Consider the following 20,329-nt stretch of genomic DNA (forward strand, 5'->3'; position numbering starts at 1 on the left):
ATGCTCAAGGGAATTGAGGGAAAGATACAGATGCCAAAACATTATTTCAGCAAAGACACTAAATGGAAGGGGAAGGAAATTTTTCCATAGCACAGAAGATTCTTTAATGCTATAAGTCACCTTAGAAACAAGCAACTTACATATCAATCTAGGAATTTCACTGCTCTCTAGAGGTGGTAATGAGAAAAAGAGGGAAGAGAAGAGAGGGAGGGAACTAAGGTGGTTATAAGAAGGGAGATGAGGATCTACACTGTTTTTGTAGTGCAGCCTTAGTGGAGAGAGTGAGATCCGGGCTGGGGATGGTATTCCTAATTGTTCTAAAGGAGGGAGCTCAGGTATGCAAGAAAGAGGGAGAGAGTGGGGAGTAGAGTCAGAATCTTCGGCTTATTCTGCAGTGCACTGGGGCAAGAAGCTGTCCTCGGTGTGGCTGAGGCTTCAGAAGCGTGGGTTTCTGGGCTCTGTATATCTTCACTAAGCTGGGCCAAAGATATTATTCAAAACTTTCTTTGTTAAGAGCATCTGAGTTATTCTTTGTCTCTATAGCCACAGATACCCTGGGCAGATTTGGCACTTTGATGATATCCTGGGCACAGATTTGGCAGTTTGATGATATCAAAGATGTGGCTTCTTATTTTATAGGTGAATGTATATTACAGGGTGAGCATCCCTATTCCAAAACTCTGACACTCTTTTTTTTTTTTTTTTCTTTTTTCGAGGCACTCTTGTTGCCCAGGCTGGAGTGCAATGGCATGATCATGGCTCACTGCAACCTCTGCCTCCCTGGTTCAAGCGATTCTCCTGCCTCAGCCTCCCGAGTGGCTGGGATTACAGGCACCCACCACCACACCTGGCTTTTTTTTTTTTTTTTTTGTATTTTTAGTAGAGACTGGGGTTTCACCATATGGGCCAGGCTGGTCTCGAACTCCTGACTTCAGGTGATCTGCCCACGTCGGCCTCCTTAAGTGCTGGGATTGCAGGCATGAGCCACTGCACCAGGCCAAATCTGACATTCTAAATGCTCCAAAATCCAAAACATTTTGAGTGCTCCAGGGTCATGCTCAAAGGAAATGCTCGTTGGAGCATTTCGGTTTTCATATTTCTGGATTAGGGTTGCTGAACTGGTAAGTAGAATGCAAATATTCTGAAATTCTAAATCTGAAGCACTTCTGGTCCCAAGCATTTTGGATAAGAGTTAGTCAAACCTGTACTTAGGTTGGCTTTTAGTACAAGGCTATTTATATTTTTCCAACCTGGGACCTTGATCAAAGGCTCTTTTGATCCTCATCTTAACATCCTTCTTTCCCTAATCAAAAAGAAGACAAAAGTGTTGGACTAGGAGAAAATGGAAGTAGGTAGATGGGCTAAGTGGGAAAAGGTTTTCCATCTGCCTGACGCCAAAGGGGCCAGGAGGAACAGTGGCCTCTTGTGTTCATGGGGGGAGCAGAGGAAATTCTGTGGTGGCTGTGATGATAAGCCCCGGCCTCCACCCCAAACCTCATCATTTATAGGATCTTTGGAGGAATTCTAGTCCAGCCATTGATTCCACTTAATTTATTGTGTACATACTTCTTTGTTATTATATGTATGTACATGAACACATAGTTTTTAAGAATACAGTACAGAGTGAAGGCTTGCTCAGGCTTGGAGTCTGCTAACTTGGATTTGAAGCCCAGCCCGAATACTGGTAAAGCACTGAGGCTTCAAATCAGTTACTTAACTCTGCTGCCTTAGCTTCCATATCTGTAAAATTGGAATGATGATGCTTACCTCCTAGGGCTGCTGTGAGGGTTAATTCTGCCTGTTCTGTGGTCAGTATTTGATCTGGTGTGTGACATCTAGACATGCACAATTTATAGTACTTTTATATGTGTGAGCTTCATGACCCATCTTTACTCATCTTTATCATGCATTTCCCTCTTGGTAAGACACAGTAAAGTCCTTTCATTTCTTGAGGTCCCAGCAGGGCCCATTAGTGACATTCATAGTCACTAAGGTTGGAGTTCTAAAAACATTTTTGAAGTCAGAGATCACTTTGAATATGTGATAACACTGTTAGCCTTTTTCTCAGGGACAGAAACATACACACACATGTATTTGTTCTCTCTCTCTCTCTCTCTCTCTCAATTTTGCATAAAATTCCAAAGAGCAGTATGTATACAAATGTATGCAACAAATCATTAAACTGCCACTTACATACATACAAACGGTAAAGTGAACACATTTTGTTATGCTCTAATAATAAAAAAAACAATAAGGAGGAAAGATTTAAAGGAAGAAAAACCTTGTTTATTTTTACAATTTATACATTGACTGAAGTTCACTGAGGGAGCCCAGCTGAGAAATACATATTGGTGATGGTGGGGTAGAGAAAGTTGATGCCAGTGCCTTTGGTTCCCCAGAAGCTACCAGCCTGGCGTTTGCCAGAGCCATCTGTCCCACCTTCTTTGTATGTTGCATAATCTTTGGGACCTCATGTGAGAATGGTGCCTTTTTCTGTTACAATTTACTAATCTGAAGCCAAACCTAGCCTGCATGAGCAGGCTTAAAATATTGCTGAGTTCTGATTGTGTCAAAAGACAGAACACAAGAATCCTATCTTGTCTCCTCATGACATGAGCCTCCTTTTTTTTTTTAAGGAACTTCCTTTGCGGCTTGCTGCAGACAGAAGAATGCAGGCAGTGATCCTGTTAGGCTGAGCTTGGGTTTTCAGATCATTTTAGTACAGCAGGGACATATATCTTGGCCACACTGGCCCAAATACCAAGGTGGCCTTTTCTCCATATTTTATTTGTCGTTTCTCTTCTTCTGTTGGTCTGCCTGCTAATGTGACACCACTTATTCTAGTGAAAACTACATGAGGAAGATCAGGATCAGGAGGATGGAAATACACTGCCTATACACTGGATGGTGACATCTCTATCACAAAATGATAATTATCAATTTATTCTGCAGATGAGAATATTTCAAGCCCAGCCACAAAAGTGCATGCAGATATTTTATTGCATGAGTTATTAGGAGTGGGAAATCATCTCAATGATAGACACAGCCTCAGGGACAGTTGTGGGGTTGTTCTTCATATTCTCTCATTTTAGGAATGATGTATTATAGGCAAGAAACCTTTTATGTCAGTGTTCCCCTTAGTTGATACATTGTGACTGGCCACAGCTATAGATTACCTGCAAATACAGCCTGAATCAATCAAGAAATCATGGCGGATCATTTCAAGTTTTCAAATTTTATGTATTTATTTTATTTCAATGGTTTTGGGGGGAACAGGTGGCTTTTGGTTACACGAATAAATTCTTTAGTGGTGATTTCTGAGATTTTGGTGCAGCCATCATGTGAGCAGTGTGCATTATACCAATATGTTGTCTTTTATCCGTCACCCCACTCCTTGAATAACTAAAAGTAGAACTACTGTTCGATCCAGCAATCCCTCTACTGGCTATCTACCCAAAGGAAAAGAAGTAAATTATATGAGAAAGACACATGCACACACATGTTTATAGCAGCACAATTTGCAACTGCAAAAATATGGAATCAGCCTAAGTGCCCATCAACCAACGAGTGGATAAAGAAAATGTGGTATATGTGAACCATGGAATACTACTCAGCCATAAAATGGAATGAAATAATGGTCTTTGCAGCAAATTGGTTGGAGCTGGAGGCCATTATTCTAAGTGAAGTAACTCAGGAATGGAAAACCAAGTATCTTATATTCTCACTTATAAGTGGGAACTAAGCTATGAGGATGCCAGGGCATTCCAGTATTTGGAAACATATTTCTTCAAATGTTGCTCTACTGGGAGGCTCTTTTGCGTGTTTGAGATTTTTGAGATCTGCTGACATAGACTTCTCAGAAATCTCAGAACAAGTGCCCACAGAGGCTCCTGGAGTAAGCAAGCAAAGGCTGAGCATGAGATGTTCTTGTTCACTGATGCAATGGATGGTGCTGCAGGTCATGCTACCAGTAGCAGTCACTGACTCCCTTAATGGGAATGCAGTTTTTAGAAAGTATAAGAAATATTTTAAAAACCAAATCCAGTCCTCAAATGCAGTAACATTTTTTCTTATTTGTTTTCCTTCAGCTTACAGACATCTCCTCAAATAGGAAGCCCAAATGCCTGTATGTATGTATGTTTATACTTGCGCCATTTGATAATGTTTGTATTGTATGTTTTCCTGTTGCATTTTATATGAGATCATATCTATTTTATATGATATCTATATTATAAATGGCTTTGGGAGGCTTAAGTGAAAACTGACCTGCATGTGTATCTAACTTTGTGAAAAGTTGATGTGACCTTTCAATATCCTACTTGTCTATTAGTATATGCCACTATGATGGCTCTGGAGGAATATTTTTAGAGTATTATATAGTATAACTTTCTCTTATTGAGGTATAGTGTGGTCATAATAACTCTATAGTACTATTAATGTAGTTCATGTACTACATTGTTTATGTAAATTCATCCTGGCAGTCATATGCTTTACAACATCTATGCAGTGAATTTGTCTGAGTCTGCTAGTCGTCACTTAACAAGTCAAGAGACATGAGTTCTGGTCCCATCTTCTCCATAGACCAACTGTCTGTATTATTCAGGGTAGTCATTAACACTTTCTGTACCTCAGTCTTATCACTGTAAATAGGACTAGTAATATCTCCCTGGGAATTTAGTACCATGTGATCATTTCATGGCGACCACAGGAATTTTTGGAAGAAAAATACTCATATTATGATTTTCCTTTGTGGTAGCATTATCACCACTGTAGCATGTAGGAGAGATTGTGCCATGAGTAATTATTCTTTTAAGGTTTTAAAGAAATCTTTCTTTCTGCTCATCTCTTCTCCACTCCCCCCTCCAACCCTCTGTAGAAGCCGAGGGCACCCGCATTCGGTGTGTAACCACCCTGATCTCAAAGCCCATTTCCACCCAAAGGGAAGGAACCACCTGAAAAAGGCCAAGGATGACAGAGCCAGCATGCAGCCTGCCAAGGCCATTCACGAACAGGCTGAGTCCTCAAGAGACCTCTGCAGACCTCCGAAGAAAGGGGAGCTCCTGGGGTTTGGCCGCAAAGGCAACATCAGGCCCAAAATGGCTAAAAAAAAGCCAACAGCCATTGTGAACATCATCTAAAAGGGTGGGTGGTGCTGGACCAATCATCGCTGGGCTTTGGGGAACGTTGTTCCAGGGGCCAACAGTAATGTCTTTCTGGAAACATTCCATAGTAAGACACATTGGAAAAGCCAAGGGCATAACACAGGCAAGCACCTCGATTAACCAGAGCTTAGCAAATGGGAATCTTAGTGAACCAGAATTTTATTATAACCCCCTTTTAGAAGCTTGCAAATTACAGAAAGAATAAAAAAATTAAATCAATCTTAAAGCTCTAACATCTAAAGTAACTGGCCCAGTCTCCAGTAATCTTGGCATCTGGGCTTCTATGCAGTGGTCATTAATTTTCAGGACCAAGGCCACACAAAATGTCAGGCCTAGGGGGAAAATTCATCTGTGCCCACTGCTCTCCAAAGTGTGAGGCAAGGAATGGGAGTGTAAAGTTCTGTTAATAGCAGTAAAATGAAAATATTTGTGTTTGTGTATAACCTTCCCCTCAGCTAATTTGAAAGCCTCCAAAATAAGGATTCCCATTCCCCGAGTATTCTGGTTAATCAAGATTTCAATTTCTGGGTTGCTCAAGGGACTCGTTCAGTCAGACTTCAGTTCTCATTCCGACAGGGTGTCTTTCAGTTCGTTTGTTTGATTGAGGTTTTTTGGTGGCCTAGATGCATGTTTATTCAGATTTTGGTACACCTCTGCCGTCTTCTTTGGCTGAGTATTCTGCACCCACAGACCATGCTGCCAGCCTCTATCTTAATAGCTGCTTCTGTGGATATGGCTGGGGAGCGAAGTAAAATCCTCTTTTGATTAGCACCCAGCATGGGCTCGGTGGCTAGGTGGTTGGAATGACAGTGGACTGCACGCTTGGTGCATCGTGACCATCCTGGAAGCACTGCGGGTGTCGCCAAGCCCTTTCCTAAGACCTGCTTCCCGGACAGTGTCAGTGGCCCTCTCTCTCTCTGCTATGGGCATGACTTTCTCTTCGCTGGCTTAACTTTTCCACTGGGTGGTTCACTTCGCCTCCTGCTGCTTCTGTGCCCTGTTAAGGCTTCAGGTATCTTTCAACCAAGTATCTGGAGTGTTCACTCTATGTTGCATTCTAAAGTAATTTCTGAAATAAACAATGCATGTAGGAGCCAGAATCTGACACTGTCTTCCCCTCCTTCCCTCCCTAAAATGGCTTTTGTTTCCACAAAGAGCTGTTAAGAATTTCCTGCTGTATGATTTTCCTCAAGAATGAATTTCCATGTTATTTTTTCCTTAAATTTAGCAATATCATCAGGTCTCATGCAGAGTTTACAAGTGCTGACATTCTTCTGAAAACAGGAATAATTTTGTCCACAAATATATACATATATACATATATATAACACATACAAAATACATATGTTAAGTATATTAATAATTTATTTTTAAATACTCATGGAGAAAGTGTGTGTTTGTGGTGGGTGGTTTTTAAACTATATATGTTTGTTCATGTAAACTGAATTCTCTTATTTAAAAAATCAAAACTGTAACGTAATTAACATTGGCAGAATTATGATTGTTACTGCAATAAGCATCAAATTAGCAGCGCATTAAAAATAGGAAATAAAGCAGTTGCTTAAAATGCCAGTCAATTGAAAAGTGTAACTTATCATTATACAAACATTTTGAACCTACCATAATGAAAATGTTCTTGAATCTTCACTTTGACTTTCAGTTTATGGGGGGGTAGATCATTCATGTGATATATAAGCAGCTGCCAAGTGGGCAAAAACATTGCTGTGAATATCACTGTTTAGGCTAACATTGTAAAAATTGTAATGTTATAATTATTATTTATTTGGAGAATTAACTTCCCCCTCTAAAGTTATTTATTATTGATGCTTATACCATGATTGCACCTTAGCCTTTTACATACTAAAAACATGACTTGTTAGTTGTATTGCATGCTCTTTGTCCCGTAATGTGTGTGCAATGACAACTTGTTTCTGTTTTATTTAAAGTAACTGACATTTTGGATTTTCATCTAACATAGAGGGCATGGCAACTCTCTTTGACAGTGGTACCCCATGATCTTCAGAAAGTACCATAATGTCATCCTACTCTACATTTCACAAGACAAATTATTTTGAGATTTGTTTATTATATTAAAATGTTTTTTTTAAGTTCCCACTAAATTTTGACCCCATATAAAGACATGTGTCATGTATGTTGTGCCTCCTTAGAGACATAAATTTAGTATCAAAACATGGGAGATGGCATACTCAGAAGCATACTCCACTTAACACACCATGGCCTGAGCTAAGTACTGTGTCCTGTTTGTGTCTTATTTTTAAATATTTTCTTTGTCCACATGGGCAGTTGACCTTAGAGTTAAGGCGGTTGCTTTTTTGAAGAAATCACCAAAGTTTCTGGGAAACTATGTTCAAGGTTAAAATGGAGAGTAGATTTAATTTTATTTGTCTTGTGGGGAAGAAATCTTCCTTTGAACCGTTTTTCTTGCTTTTTCCCTTTTTCCCAAACTAGGTTACAGATTCTTATCTGCAAGGTTCAAGTTGCTTAGACATTGTTTTCCAGTATTCTGCAGGGCCAGTCAGTTGTACAGAAGTTGGAATATTCTGTTCCAGAATTAAAGAAGTTTTTAGATTATGAAATATTATGATAATAAAGCTATATTTCTGACTAATGTGTTGATATGTTTTGTCTAGTTGGAGTGTTTTTTGGGGAGCCAAGTATGTTGATCCACTAACAGGAAACAAAATGGTCCTTCATGAATAAGCTGTTCATCATACATATAATCACCAGGATCTTGTGTACCTATAGGTTTTCTTAACTTAGCTAGATCATTTTTGTTCATCATAATTCCTATATCTAAAAGTTATTTTTACATATGTTCACACTGAGACAGCTTCATTAAAAGCCCATTTGGCACTTTTCCCCATCTTCCTCCACAACCATGAGTAATTTTCCTACACTGTATTTTTAAACTTGTCATCTCTTAGCAATTCATAAACAGATTTCACAGTATATATCCCAGCCTGTATATGCTATACATCCAAGACATTGCAAAGCCCAGAGAGTGATCAGAATAGATAACAGAGAGAAGTATGTGTCTGGTGGAATTAGCCATTGTTCTTTTAAGAACCATGAAATCAGGAAAATTTAGGGGACTCCATTTGTTTAGGAGCTGTGAGAGTTATTCAGGAGGTGACCTTAGTCTGCACTTACAGTTGACCCTTGAACAGTGCAAGGGTTAGGGACATCGACTCCTGCGTAATTCAAAATACATGAGTAACTTTTGACTGCTCAAAAACTTAACTACTGATAGCCTACTGTTGACCAGAAGCCCTACTGATAACACAGTTAACACATATTTTGTATGTTAAATGTATTATCTACCGTATTCTTACAATCAAACTAGAGAAAAGGACATGTTAGTAAGAAAATCATAAGGAAGAGAAGATACAGTTATATTCATTAAGTGGAAGTGGATCATCATAGAGGTCTTCATCGTCATTGTCTTCACGTTGGGTGGGCTGAGGAGGAAGAGGAGGAGGAAGGGTTTGTCTTGCTACCTTTGGTGGCAGAAAAAATCAGGATGGAACTGGACCCGCCGGGTGCGGTGGCTCACACCTGTAATCCCAGCACTTTGGGAGGCCGAGGCGGGCGGATCACGAGGTCAGGAGATCGAGACCATCCTGGCTAACATGATGAAACCCTGTCTCTACTAAAAATACAAAAAATTAGCCGGGCGCAGTGGCGGGCGCCTGTAGTCCCAGCTACTCAGGAGGCTGAGGCAGGAGAATGACGTGAACCCGGGAAGCAGAGCTTGCAGTGAGCTGAGATCGCGCCACTGCACTCCAGCCTGGGTGACAGAGTGAGACTCCGTCTCAAAAAAAAGAAAAAAAAAAAGAACTGGACCCACTCAGTTCAAACCTGTATCATTCAAGAGTCAACTGTAGTTATGTCAAGGTTAATGGGTTCCCCAGGTTATAGTGTTTTTGAGAAATAGCTGTGACATTCCTGATTATCTCAGTTTATTAGAAAACATAAATCCCAATATCTTGATTCTGCTCAATCTGGATCCTTCAGAAGTGAATTCCAGGGGTGGCATGCCTGCATGATCCCAAAAAGAAGCCCCGGAGCAATTTCAAATGTTTAAATGATGGAGAGCTTTAGAAATTGAATTCCTTTTTGTAGAATTAAGTAAATTTTTTCTTTTGTGTTCCTTTTTTTTGTTCATGTTCTGGGTCAGAACACAACTGAAATTTTCATTTAAGAAAAGAGTATTCGAACTATAGCCCTATGTTAAATTTACTCTGGATCTTCAGCTATTATTCCAGGATGGAAAAGAGTTTTTCCAGTAGAGGAACCTCACATATAGGCAGGCTAGATTCTCCTTCCCACCCTGTAATGGGGACACTGATACATTTTGCATATGTGGAGGTAGTTGCCTAGGATGGTAAATGAGAACTTTGGTACCAATGTCCTGTGAGAAAAGGAGAGATTATTGCTGCCCTTAAGTATCTGAGGTGTTATCACATAGAAAAATACATATTTTGTGTGGCTGCAAAAGATATTACTGAGATCTGTGAGAGAAAGTTCTGAGGAAGCAGATGTCAAATTACTAAATGTAAAATTTCTAAGCACAACGGAATAGGTCACCTAGTTAAAAAGCGAGCTCCCTGTCTCTGAGCTACTATTTCCTTTGAGTACTACTTTTCTCTTAGCTACTCCTTTTCTCAGCCATTGTTCTTTTTAGAACCATGAAATCAGGAAAATTTAGGGGAATCCATTTGCTTAGGAGCTGTGAGAGTTATTTGAGAGGTGACCTTAGTCTGCCCTTATAGTTGACCCTTGAACAGTGCAAGGGTTAGGGACACCGACTCCTGCGTAATTCAAAATCCATGAGTAACTTCTGATTGGGATTCTACATTGGGTTGGGAATTGGGCTGGGTTCTTCCAAAAATACTTGTAGTCTTGGGATTCTATTGTTTTATATATGTATTGATGTTACATTAATGTAAATGTTGGCCACATAAAACTTAGTGTCAACATGGTAACTTGATTTTGGAGATTTTATTTCACTGACTTGGGCTTTGCAAAGTTTGTAAATTTTGTAAAGTTACAAAGATAACACGCACCCATATTTATCCTTACAGAATCCTTTTGAAGCAAGTAGGGCTGAGGAGGTACAATTTTCTACTCTTAGCAGGTGGAGAAACAGCAGTTGGGGAAACAGGAGATGTACATCTTGTACTATTACCTCAGGATGATGTGCTTCTTGGAACGGAAGCATCTCACCTCCCTGAATGTGATTTCAGTGTTTAAAGAGAAGGTACATTTTTTGTTACAACATGGCTCCTGAATGCAAGCCAGGAACCTCATCTGGTGTTCAGTTAAATCAACAGCAGTTCTTTCCAGCACTGGAAGATAAATTGGCAATGTTGGACTTAGAGATGGTGTGTGTCATGTCAGGCTCCAGCATTGTGCCTTCTTCAGGCATTTTCCAGGTAGTTTTGATTATTCTTCAGCTTTTGCCTTTCTTATGAATATACTTAAGAAGGTGACATCATCACATTTTGCAATGAGAGGGGGGCTTATGATGCTTGAAAGGGTTTCCAGGGCCCAGGAACGCCTCTGTGACAGAGCTTGAGTGAGAAAAAGGAATTGTCCTTCTACATCTCAGCCAATGCTCCTTCACCGTGTTCTGCCTCCTCATTGACAAAACTCCAAAAAATGATCCTATATGCATTTGTTGATTACATAAAAGTTCTCAGTGTCCTAAAATTCTGTTTAACATTTATGATTGGTTATTGCACCTATGCAAGCCACTATGGGAGTTATAGACCTTGCCACTCTGTAAGCTCAAGACCTCTGCCACCCTTTAGAGATGAGGACCCCAACTTGCCAAGGAATTTCGAAGTCTCAGATTGAAGTCTGTTAGATTTTAGTGCATATGTTTGTGGACATTTCACATTGGTTGTTTGCTGACTAACAAGTGGCATTGTTCACTTTGGTTGAGTACATCATAGAGAAACAGAAAGATGGTTTTATATCTCAACCTCTCCTCTTTCCAAGCCCTAATTATTTGTTCAAGGATGAACCCCACTTCCCCATTCTCAGGAATGTACTTTATTTTTATCTTTAAGTGTGCCTGTAGCTTGAAATTATAGCTAACACTTCTCATATAGTCCTAAACACAGAGATCTGGTAGAGGGAACCAAGATTCTTAAAGGGTAAGGGATACCCGAGGAGCTTAGAGTGGGTAAGGGCAAGAGGAGTGGACACACAGTTAGTTATTGGGACGAAGATCAAGGCATTGAATTTGCCCCGCATGCCCTGGCTCTGGCCTGTCTCTCCACTCCAGCCAGCACCAGACCTCTTGCTCCTTTCCAGCCACTGCCTTCCTTTCAGAGAGAGCAGAGCTCTCTCCATGCACTGCTTCCCTGACATGTGTCTTCTGCCTGGAATGGCCTTCTCTTTCTTTTTCATCTAGTTAATTTCTGTTCAGCCTTCAGATTTGAGATCAATTGTCACTTCCCCAAGGCAGCTTCATAACTCTCAGAATACCATGTACCTATTCCTTGTAGGACTGATTCTAGGTGCCCCTTTATAATATTTAATGGTGTGACGACTTGACTCATATCTGCCTTCCCCACTGTTCTGTCGTTTCCATAAAAAGGGGCCAAGTCTGCACCTTTTATCCCTAGTATGTCCCCAGTGCCAGATGCAGTACCCAGCATAGGGTGGGTCCTCAATAAGGTATTTGTGGAGTATGGGAACATCAGTGGCCTCAGATATGCTAAAAAAGAAAACTACAATGAGAAAATGGACTTTCTTCCAGCTGGGGAGGATCAAAGAGGAAGTAGTGTTTGCAGAATGAACAGGATTGGAGTTAGCAAAACAGCAGAGCATTTTAGGCAGTCTGAGTGTGGTCATGGAGGTAGAAAGCATAGGACAAGTGAACCCTGGGAAGTAACATAATTTTTCCTTGAATATCCATTTCTTGGCCAGTCTGTCTCCCATTTTAAGCGTAAGCCCCTCAGGTCTGCAGCTATCCTGTAGTGTTGTATCCCATTGTGAGAGAACTGTATCTACCCTGATGCTCCAGCACCTAGCACTGGGCCTGCCGCTGTGTAGAGATTCAGGAGATCCAGTGAGACAGCATCATTCCTGGAACCTGGGCAGGGGCTCACTTGCCAGAGGGTCAAGTATCTCCAGCTCCAGGAAGAGAAAAACTACAACAGTATGGAACCAGGCAGAGCACTGGAACACTCTACTTCTGCTTCTAAGGGTCCTTCCAGCAAGGGCTGGAGCCCACAAACTGGCTGTCACTCCTCTTATTGAAGCCATTCCTACAAACTTTATAAAATTAATCAGAGAAGCATGGAGGGGAGAAACAAAAATAAACCAAGCTGGCAGCACTGTCAGTGTTTGTTATGAGGTCAGCTTGCCCTCTGACCTGCTTCCCCATAGTGGTTTGTGGCCTATTGCCCCAGAATCATGCAGACCCTGCTGTAAGACTATAGCTCCCCTGAACTGCTGTATAGATAAAAACTCAAACACTACAAAACATTAAGCTTTTCCTTTGAGATATTCCTTCAGGTCCTGTGTACCAGTGAAACTACTGACACCTGCTTGCCTGAAGGACCCCACAAGAAGCTGACTCACTAAAGAATGCAGTTCCCACATTCCCTTTACCCTTCTTAGGAAAACTTTTGACTTTTGACCCTCACTGTCCCTGATCCCCTTAAAAATGCCAGCCCAGGAAAAATCAGGGAGATGGATTTGAGGGTCTCCTCTCCTCTCCTCACTCAGTGCCCTGTGATTGTTAAACTCTTTCTCTGCTGCAAACCCTGCTGTCTCAGTGTATTGAACTATTACTGTGTAGAAGGCATATGAACCTATTGGTCCTAAAGCCTTATCAGCAGGTATTTTAATACTCTCCTTCTTTTAGCCTGCATCTATGGTAAGATAGAAAATACATGGCATTTCCTTCTGAATCCATGGTAGACATTGCTAATTGGCCAGGGTTATCTTTCCTGATGAACACAGACATAGCCTCAGAATCCTTTTTAACACAGCCTTAACCAGCTGTGGTAGGCAGAATGTCTACCCACCCAAACTTTTAACTTTGGAAGAATCCTTTAGATAATAACTATGTGTTGTTTAAGCCACTAAACTAGTGATAATTTGTTATAGCAGCCATAGAAAATGAGTATACCAGCTAGTCAGCATACAAATCACAATCTATTTGCCCTTCCTCAACAATGGTGCAGTTGAAAGGGCACTGATCTTGGCATCCTGCTTTACAACTTACATCTGCTTTGACTGTGGGTCCAGTTTCCTCATCTGGAAAATAGATAGAATGATGTCTTGCCTTGGCCATGTGGAAAGCACATGGGAACAACCATGAAGTCTTCTCTCTCCCCTAATAACTTTCTAATCAAGAATTTGAAAATAGAAAAACAAGATTCTTCCCTGTGTACTAAAACAAAGGGCAACGTTTAATGAACTAAAGCAGAAAATCATTAAGTTACATTAAACAGTCTGAATGGTGGTAAAGAACTGACTATAACCTGTTTGAAGATATTAACCTATCTAATAGAAACAGATAGGTATTAACGTATCTAAAGAAAGACATCAGGCTCTGCCACTTACTAGTTTTATTATCTTGAGCAACTTATTTAATCGATTAGAGCCTCATTGTCTCTCTTTGTATTCAGGATCATGGTGCAGATTCAATAAGATATCCATATAAAGCTTTTAGCATAATACCTGGCACAGAGTCAGTACTTAATATATTTGCTTATTTGAGACTATTGGCTAAACATGGAGACTTAGAAAAGAGAGTGTCAGAAAACAAATACTAACAGCATCTGTTGGGGGATATATGGGCCAGTAAATAAGATTCCCCTCCCAAGTTATGAATTAACCAATACTTATTAACACACAAGCCCAATGCCTAGAGACCAAAATATCAGAGCTACTGGCAAGACTAGATTGTAGAACAGCCTTTAGACTCATATCTTGATGCGTTGGTTTTGTACCTTCATGCAATTGCTTTGCTTTGCTTCTTAGCATCCTATGTTTTTATTCCCCAGCAGGGTCAAGATAGCGTCTCTGATCTTCTTTTCTTGGTCTTACTTTCTCTACTCCAGCTGTAGTTGACATCTGCTCTTCTTTTTGGCTGTTCAGAATTCAAAACCCCTTCTTGTGTCTGCAGGGAGATTCCTTCCCTAATGGGGTAGGGCCATCTCCTACTTAGAAGCTGAAAATGCCACATGCTCATTTTCCTAGCTTTTCCTGAAACTGTGACTTAGAATCTGCCTATCAGATATGTCCACCCCAAGCTTTGGTCCAAAGGAATTAACTTAAAGAGGTAGGGTGTGTATAAAATCCTGTCTGGTGATGGAAGAGAGTGGAGGCAGCAGCTCCATCCACTTGCCTGAGGTATTGGCAATGACAGTTCTGACAGCAGAATCCTAGTGTTTTCAGTAGACCAATTCAATGGTATAATTTTGGCATTGTTCCTGGCTGGCTAGCACCTCCAGATCTGGTTCTCTGTCCTCCCCAGAGATAATGTGATGTAAGAATGCCATTTTAATAAACTCTTTTCTAATGAATAGCTAGAATCCGTCTCTGTTGCCTGCAACTAAGAACCCTGATGAATAGACCACACCCGCTTCAAGTACTTGGGGAAGTGAGGAACCATTTCCCTTTAAGGGTCTGTAGTGCATTCCAGTTGGGCTGTAATGAAGTGGTCATTGACTCTGTGGCACAAAAGGGTTTTTTTGTATTCTTAGCCCATTTCCTTCTTGTGCTTCAGGGTCAGGTACAGAGTACTGCATATGCCTAATAGGAGGGAGCTGTTCCTCAAACAGAACAATCAGTTTGGCTCAATAGCTTAAACAAGCCCTGATTTCAGGCCTCACCAGATGGATCTTGTCAGAATCACTAGGGTTAACTAGATATTCATCCATCCAACCAACCAACCATTCACCAATATTTATTTGTATAAGCCAGTCATGCAATAGTGGGTACAGGAGATATAGGCTGCCAGATATATATGGGGGTAGCTGGTGAAGTTTTCTGAACCATCAGAGCCAATCCCATCTGAACTATCAGGGCCAATTTCCTCTCTGTGATGGTGTCCACATTACCCTGACTGGCCCTAGTGCATTTATAGCCTTTTAGGATCACAGGATCTCAACAGAATCCCTGACTTAGTCATTCTCTGTCCCATGGCACTATGTATTTTTTCAACAGCACAGACTTCTATCTGAAATTATCTTATTTATTGGTTTACTTGTTTATTGTCTTTCCCTTCCTTTTGCCTCACGGGACTGCCTTGTTGGTTTTGTTCACTGACTACTACTAAAATCCTGATTAACTAAGCCTTGTTCAAAGAAACAATAAATTGGTTCTGGAGAGAAAATTCTCTTGAGCTCTGATTTGGAGCAGGGCTAAGGGATAGCTACTGTTGACCAGGAGATTACAATGAAAAGACTTTGAGGAATTCCTGCAGTATGTAGAATGTATAGAGGAATCTCTCTCTCTCTTTTTTTTGTCCTTCAGCTTTTAAGTTCCAGGGTACATGTGCAGGATTTGTTACATAGGTAAACATGTGCCATGGTGGTTTGCTGCACAGATCAACCCATCACCTTGGTATTATGCCCAGCATCCATTAGCTATTCTTCCTGATGCTCTCCCTCCCTCCCCATAGGCACCTGTGTGTGTAGTTCCCCACCCTATGTCTATGTGTTCATATTGTTCAGCTCCAACTTATAAGTGAGAACATGTGGTGTTTGGTTTTCTGTTCCTGCATTAGTTTGATGAGGATAATGGCTTCCAGCTGCATCCATGTCCCTGTAAAGGACATTATCTCATTCCTTTTTATGGCTGTGTAGTATTCCATGGTATATATGTACCACATTTTCTTTATCCAGTCTATCACTGATGGGCATTAGGGTTTATTCCATGTCTTTGGTATTTTCATGTCAAATGGTATTTCTGCTTCTAGATCTTTGAGAAATGATCACACTGTCTTCCACAATGGTTGAAATAATTTACACTCCCACCAACAGTGTAAAAGTGTTCCATTTTCTCTACAACCTTGCCAGCATCTGTTGTTTCTGGACATTTTAATAATTGCCATTCTGACTAGCTTGAGATGGTGTATCATTGTGGTTTTGATTTGCATTTCTCTAATGATCAGTGATGTTAAACTTTGTTTCATATGTTTGTCAGCTGCATAAATGTCTTCTTTTGAGAAGTGTCTGTTCATGCCCTTTGCCCACTTTTTAGTGGGATTGTTTGTTTTTTATTATTGTAAATTTGTTTAAGTTCCTTGTGGACTCTGGATGTTAGACCTTTGTCAGAGGGATAGATTGCAAAAATTTTCTCCCGTTTTGTAAGTTGTCTGTTCACTCTGATGATAGTTTATTTTGCTGTGCAGAAGCTCTTTAGTTTAATCAGATTCCACATGTCAATTTTTGCTTTTGTTGCAATTGCTTTTGGTGTTTTCATCATGAAATCTGTGCCTGTGTCTATGTCCTAAATGGTATTGCCTAGATTTTCTCCTAGGGTTTTTATAGTTTTGGGTTTTACATTTAAGTCTTTAATCTGTCTTGAGTTAATTTTTGTATAATATGCAAGGAAGGGATCCAGTTCCAGTTTTCTGCATGTGGCTAGCCAGTTCTTCCAGCACTATTTATTAAATAGGGAATCCTTTCCTCATTGCTTGTTTTTGTCAGGTTTGTTGAAGATTCAATGGTTGCAGCTGAGTAGTCTTATTTCTGAGTTCTCTATTCTGTTCCATCGGTCTATGTGTCTGTTTTTGTACCAGTACCATGCTGTTTTCATTACTGTAGCCATGTAGTACAGTTTGAAGTTGGGTAGCATGGTGACTCCAGCTTTGTTCTTTTTGCTTAGGATTGTCTTGGCTATTTGGGCTCTTTTTAGGTTTCATATGAATTTTAAAACTAATGAGAACAAAGAGACAATGTACCAGAATCTCTGGGATGCAGCTAAAGTAGTGTTAAGAGGTAAAGTTATAGCACTAAATGCCCACATCAAAAAGCTAGAAAGATCTCAGATTAACAACCTAACACCACAACTAAAAGAACTAGAGAACCAAAACCAAACAAACCCCAAAACTAGCAGAAGACAAGAAAAAGAGAAAACTTCAAGCCAGTATCCCTGATGAACATTAATGCAAAAATCCTCAATAAAATACTGGCAAACCGAATCCAGCAACACATCAAAAACCTTATCCATCACTATCAAATTGGCTTCTTCCCTGGGATGCAAGATTGGTTCAATATATGCAAATCAATAAATGTAATTCATTACATAGGCAGAACTAAAGACAAATACCACATGATTATCTCAATAGATGCAGAAAAGGCCTTCAATAAAATTCAACATCACTTCATGTTAAAAACTCTAAATAAACTAGATATTGAAGGAACATACCTCAAAATAACAAGAACCATATATAACAAACCCACAGCCAATATCATACTGAATGGGCAAAAGCTGGAAGAATTCCCCTTGAAAACCAGCACAAGGCAAGTCTGCCGTTTCTTACCATTGCTATTCAACATGGTATTGGAAGTTCTGGCCAGGGCAATCAGGCAAGAGAAAGAAATAAAGGGTATTCAAATAGGGAGAGAGGAAGTCAAATTATCTATGTTTGCAGATGACATGATCTAGAAAATCCCATTGTCTCAGCCCAAAATCTTCTCAAGCTAATAAGCAACTTCAACAAAGTCTCAGGATACAAAATCAATGTGCAAAAATTGTTAGCATTCCAATACACCAACAACAGGCAAGCAGAGAGCCAAATCATGAATAAATCCCATTCACAATTGCTACAAAAAGAATAGGAATACAGCTAACAAGAGAAGTGAAGGACCTCTTCAAGGAGAACTACAAACCACTGCTAAAGGAAATCAGAGAGGACACAAACAAATGGAAAAACATTCCATGCTCATGGATAGGAAGAATCAGTATCATGAAAATGGTCTTACTACCAAAAGTAATTTATAGATTCAATGCTATTCCCACAAAACTGCCGTTGAGCCCCATCTGATCTGAATGCTCTTCCTTAAATGAAGGCAGTTCATAGCTGATGCTGGTCCTCCCAGGGACAGCATGGACTTCGACAGAGCAAGTTGGAAAGAGAGAAGGTTGGCTAATAGGAAACTCTCCCTCCTCAAGTGGTAACAAAAACTCCTCTGAGATTACTGTATAGCAATGGTTCTAAAACCCTGATGGGTATCACAGTTACCTCTGGAATTTAGTAAAAGTAAAAATACAAAGGCATCTGATGTTTTCTATTAGCTCTCCAACTAATTCTGATATACACCAAAGTCGTAAACTACTGCTCTATGATGTGGTTGTATTTCCCAAAGTGTGTTCCATGGATGGCTAGTTCCTCCGACTCATACTAGTTAAATAAAGGAATTGTCAGGCTAAACATATTTCCCTACTGCAGACGGTTCAGCATTACGACAATGAAAATGTGCATTGTGAATCTTTTAGAGGAGAAAAAAAGTATGCAAATGCTCCCTAAACTTATTTGACCATGGAACTGTTTCTTCTAAGGGAACATGCATTAACGTCTTCTGCAAACACAGCAGTTACTGTTCAGAATAATATTATAGTAAACGCTTCAAAAATAAAATCACTGAGCACCCCTCTGTCTTCTTAGGAAAACTTTTGACCCTCTGTCTTAAGGCAATTCACAACTGTCTGCCAGAGTGGTCAAATTTTAGATGATTTAGGGTGTACCTAACACCTCACTTTTAAAAATGGTCTGTAGTCCAGCAGTATCCAGCATCACTTGGAAGTTTGTTAGAAATGAGGAATACCAGGTCCCACCCTAGATCTATTGAATTGGAATCTGCATCTTAATAGGATTTTTGGATGGTTCCTTTGCATTCACCACGAGAAGCAGAGGTTTTTAACCAGAAATAAGAGGAGGAGCCATCCAATATACAAATATTGGCCCTCTCTTCACCATCGTCTATCAAAACTTCTGAATCATTCTTGTAAACAACGTGAAACAGAAATATGCCTGTAGATGACAATGATATACTCACTAGATCTTCCTTTCTTTGGTTCAGTTTTTCAAAGGCTGGGCTCCTGACTGAAAGAGTCACAGGTAGCAGTCCTCATAGATTCAGGATTACCAGCAAGAAGCAAACACTTCCTAAAACTTACAGTGTTTCTCAGCCAATAAATTATATATATTAGTTTATTGGATATAATAGAGAAGAAATGCTTTGTGACTCTAATTAGTGCAAAAATTGCTTAGGATTTTAATCATTGTTTTTAGGCTTCTTAGCACAAGTGAACTGTAAATGAAGCTCAAAATTATCCTATCTAGCTCTTTTTTTTTTCTTAGACAGAATCTCTTTCTGTCACCCAGGCTGGAATGCAGTGGTGCAATCAGAGCTCACTGCAGCCTCAACCTCCTGGGCTCAGAGGATCCTCCCACCTCAGCCTCCCATGTAGCTAGGACCACAGTCATACCACCACATCTGACTAATTCTTTTTTTTTTTAATTTTGTTTTAATTTTTATAGAGACACTATGTTGCCCAGACTGGTCTCAAACTCTTAAGCTTTAGCAATCTTCCCACTTTGGCCTCCCAAAGTGCTGGCAAGTGTGAGCCACTGTGTCTGGCCATCTATCTGGAGCTTTATTCTTACAAGTTTTCAGCTCCATTTCTGAAATACTCTGCCAATTGTACTACCTGGTGGATCATCCAGGTAATGCATCTTCTTTTTTTCTGTTCATATGGCATCTCCCTAGTTTCTAACCTTCTGCTACACACCCAAATTCTCCTCCTTGTCTTGCCTTTGGCTTTCAGCCGTTTTATTATGATGTGTTTAAGTGTGATTTTATTTGTATTCATAGTGCTTGTGGTTGCTTCTTGAATCTGTGGCTATTATCGTTTCAAATATTTCTTCTGCCTCATTCTTTCCTATCCTTTTGGGATACAGACTATATGTATGCTATGCCTTTTCACTGTGTTCCACGTTTCTGGTGCTTTTTCTATATTTTCCATTCCTATTCTTTCTGTGCTTCAGTTTGAATATTTTCTATTGACCATTCTTCTGGTTTATTAATCCTGTCTTCTGTGTCTAATCACTGTCAAACTCATAATTTCAGGTGTTACATTTTTAAAATCTAAAATTTTCATCTGATTTG

At 40.0% G+C, this 20,329-nt stretch overlaps 1 protein-coding gene across 2 annotated transcripts in view; it reads left to right on the top strand.

Annotated features, from left to right (window-relative positions):
- ZNF365 (zinc finger protein 365) overlaps positions 1–7,799 on the top strand; it is a 28,161-nt gene extending 20,362 nt beyond the window's left edge. The window contains exons 4-5 of one of the 2 annotated variants that reach the window (XM_001165752.5): positions 4,089–4,126; positions 4,877–7,799. In XM_001165752.5, coding sequence (XP_001165752.1) covers positions 4,089–4,126; positions 4,877–5,138 — 300 coding nt within the window. In that variant the 3' untranslated portion in view covers positions 5,139–7,799. Of the gene's footprint in view, positions 1–4,088; positions 4,131–4,876 lie in introns of both variants that reach the window. The other variant, XM_009458532.5, reaches the window with a different exon arrangement.
- Positions 7,800–20,329: the final 12,530 nt, after the last annotated feature.

The sequence above is a fragment of the Pan troglodytes genome, chromosome 8 (assembly GCF_028858775.2).
Source record: "Pan troglodytes isolate AG18354 chromosome 8, NHGRI_mPanTro3-v2.0_pri, whole genome shotgun sequence".
Lineage (NCBI taxonomy): Eukaryota > Metazoa > Chordata > Mammalia > Primates > Hominidae > Pan > Pan troglodytes.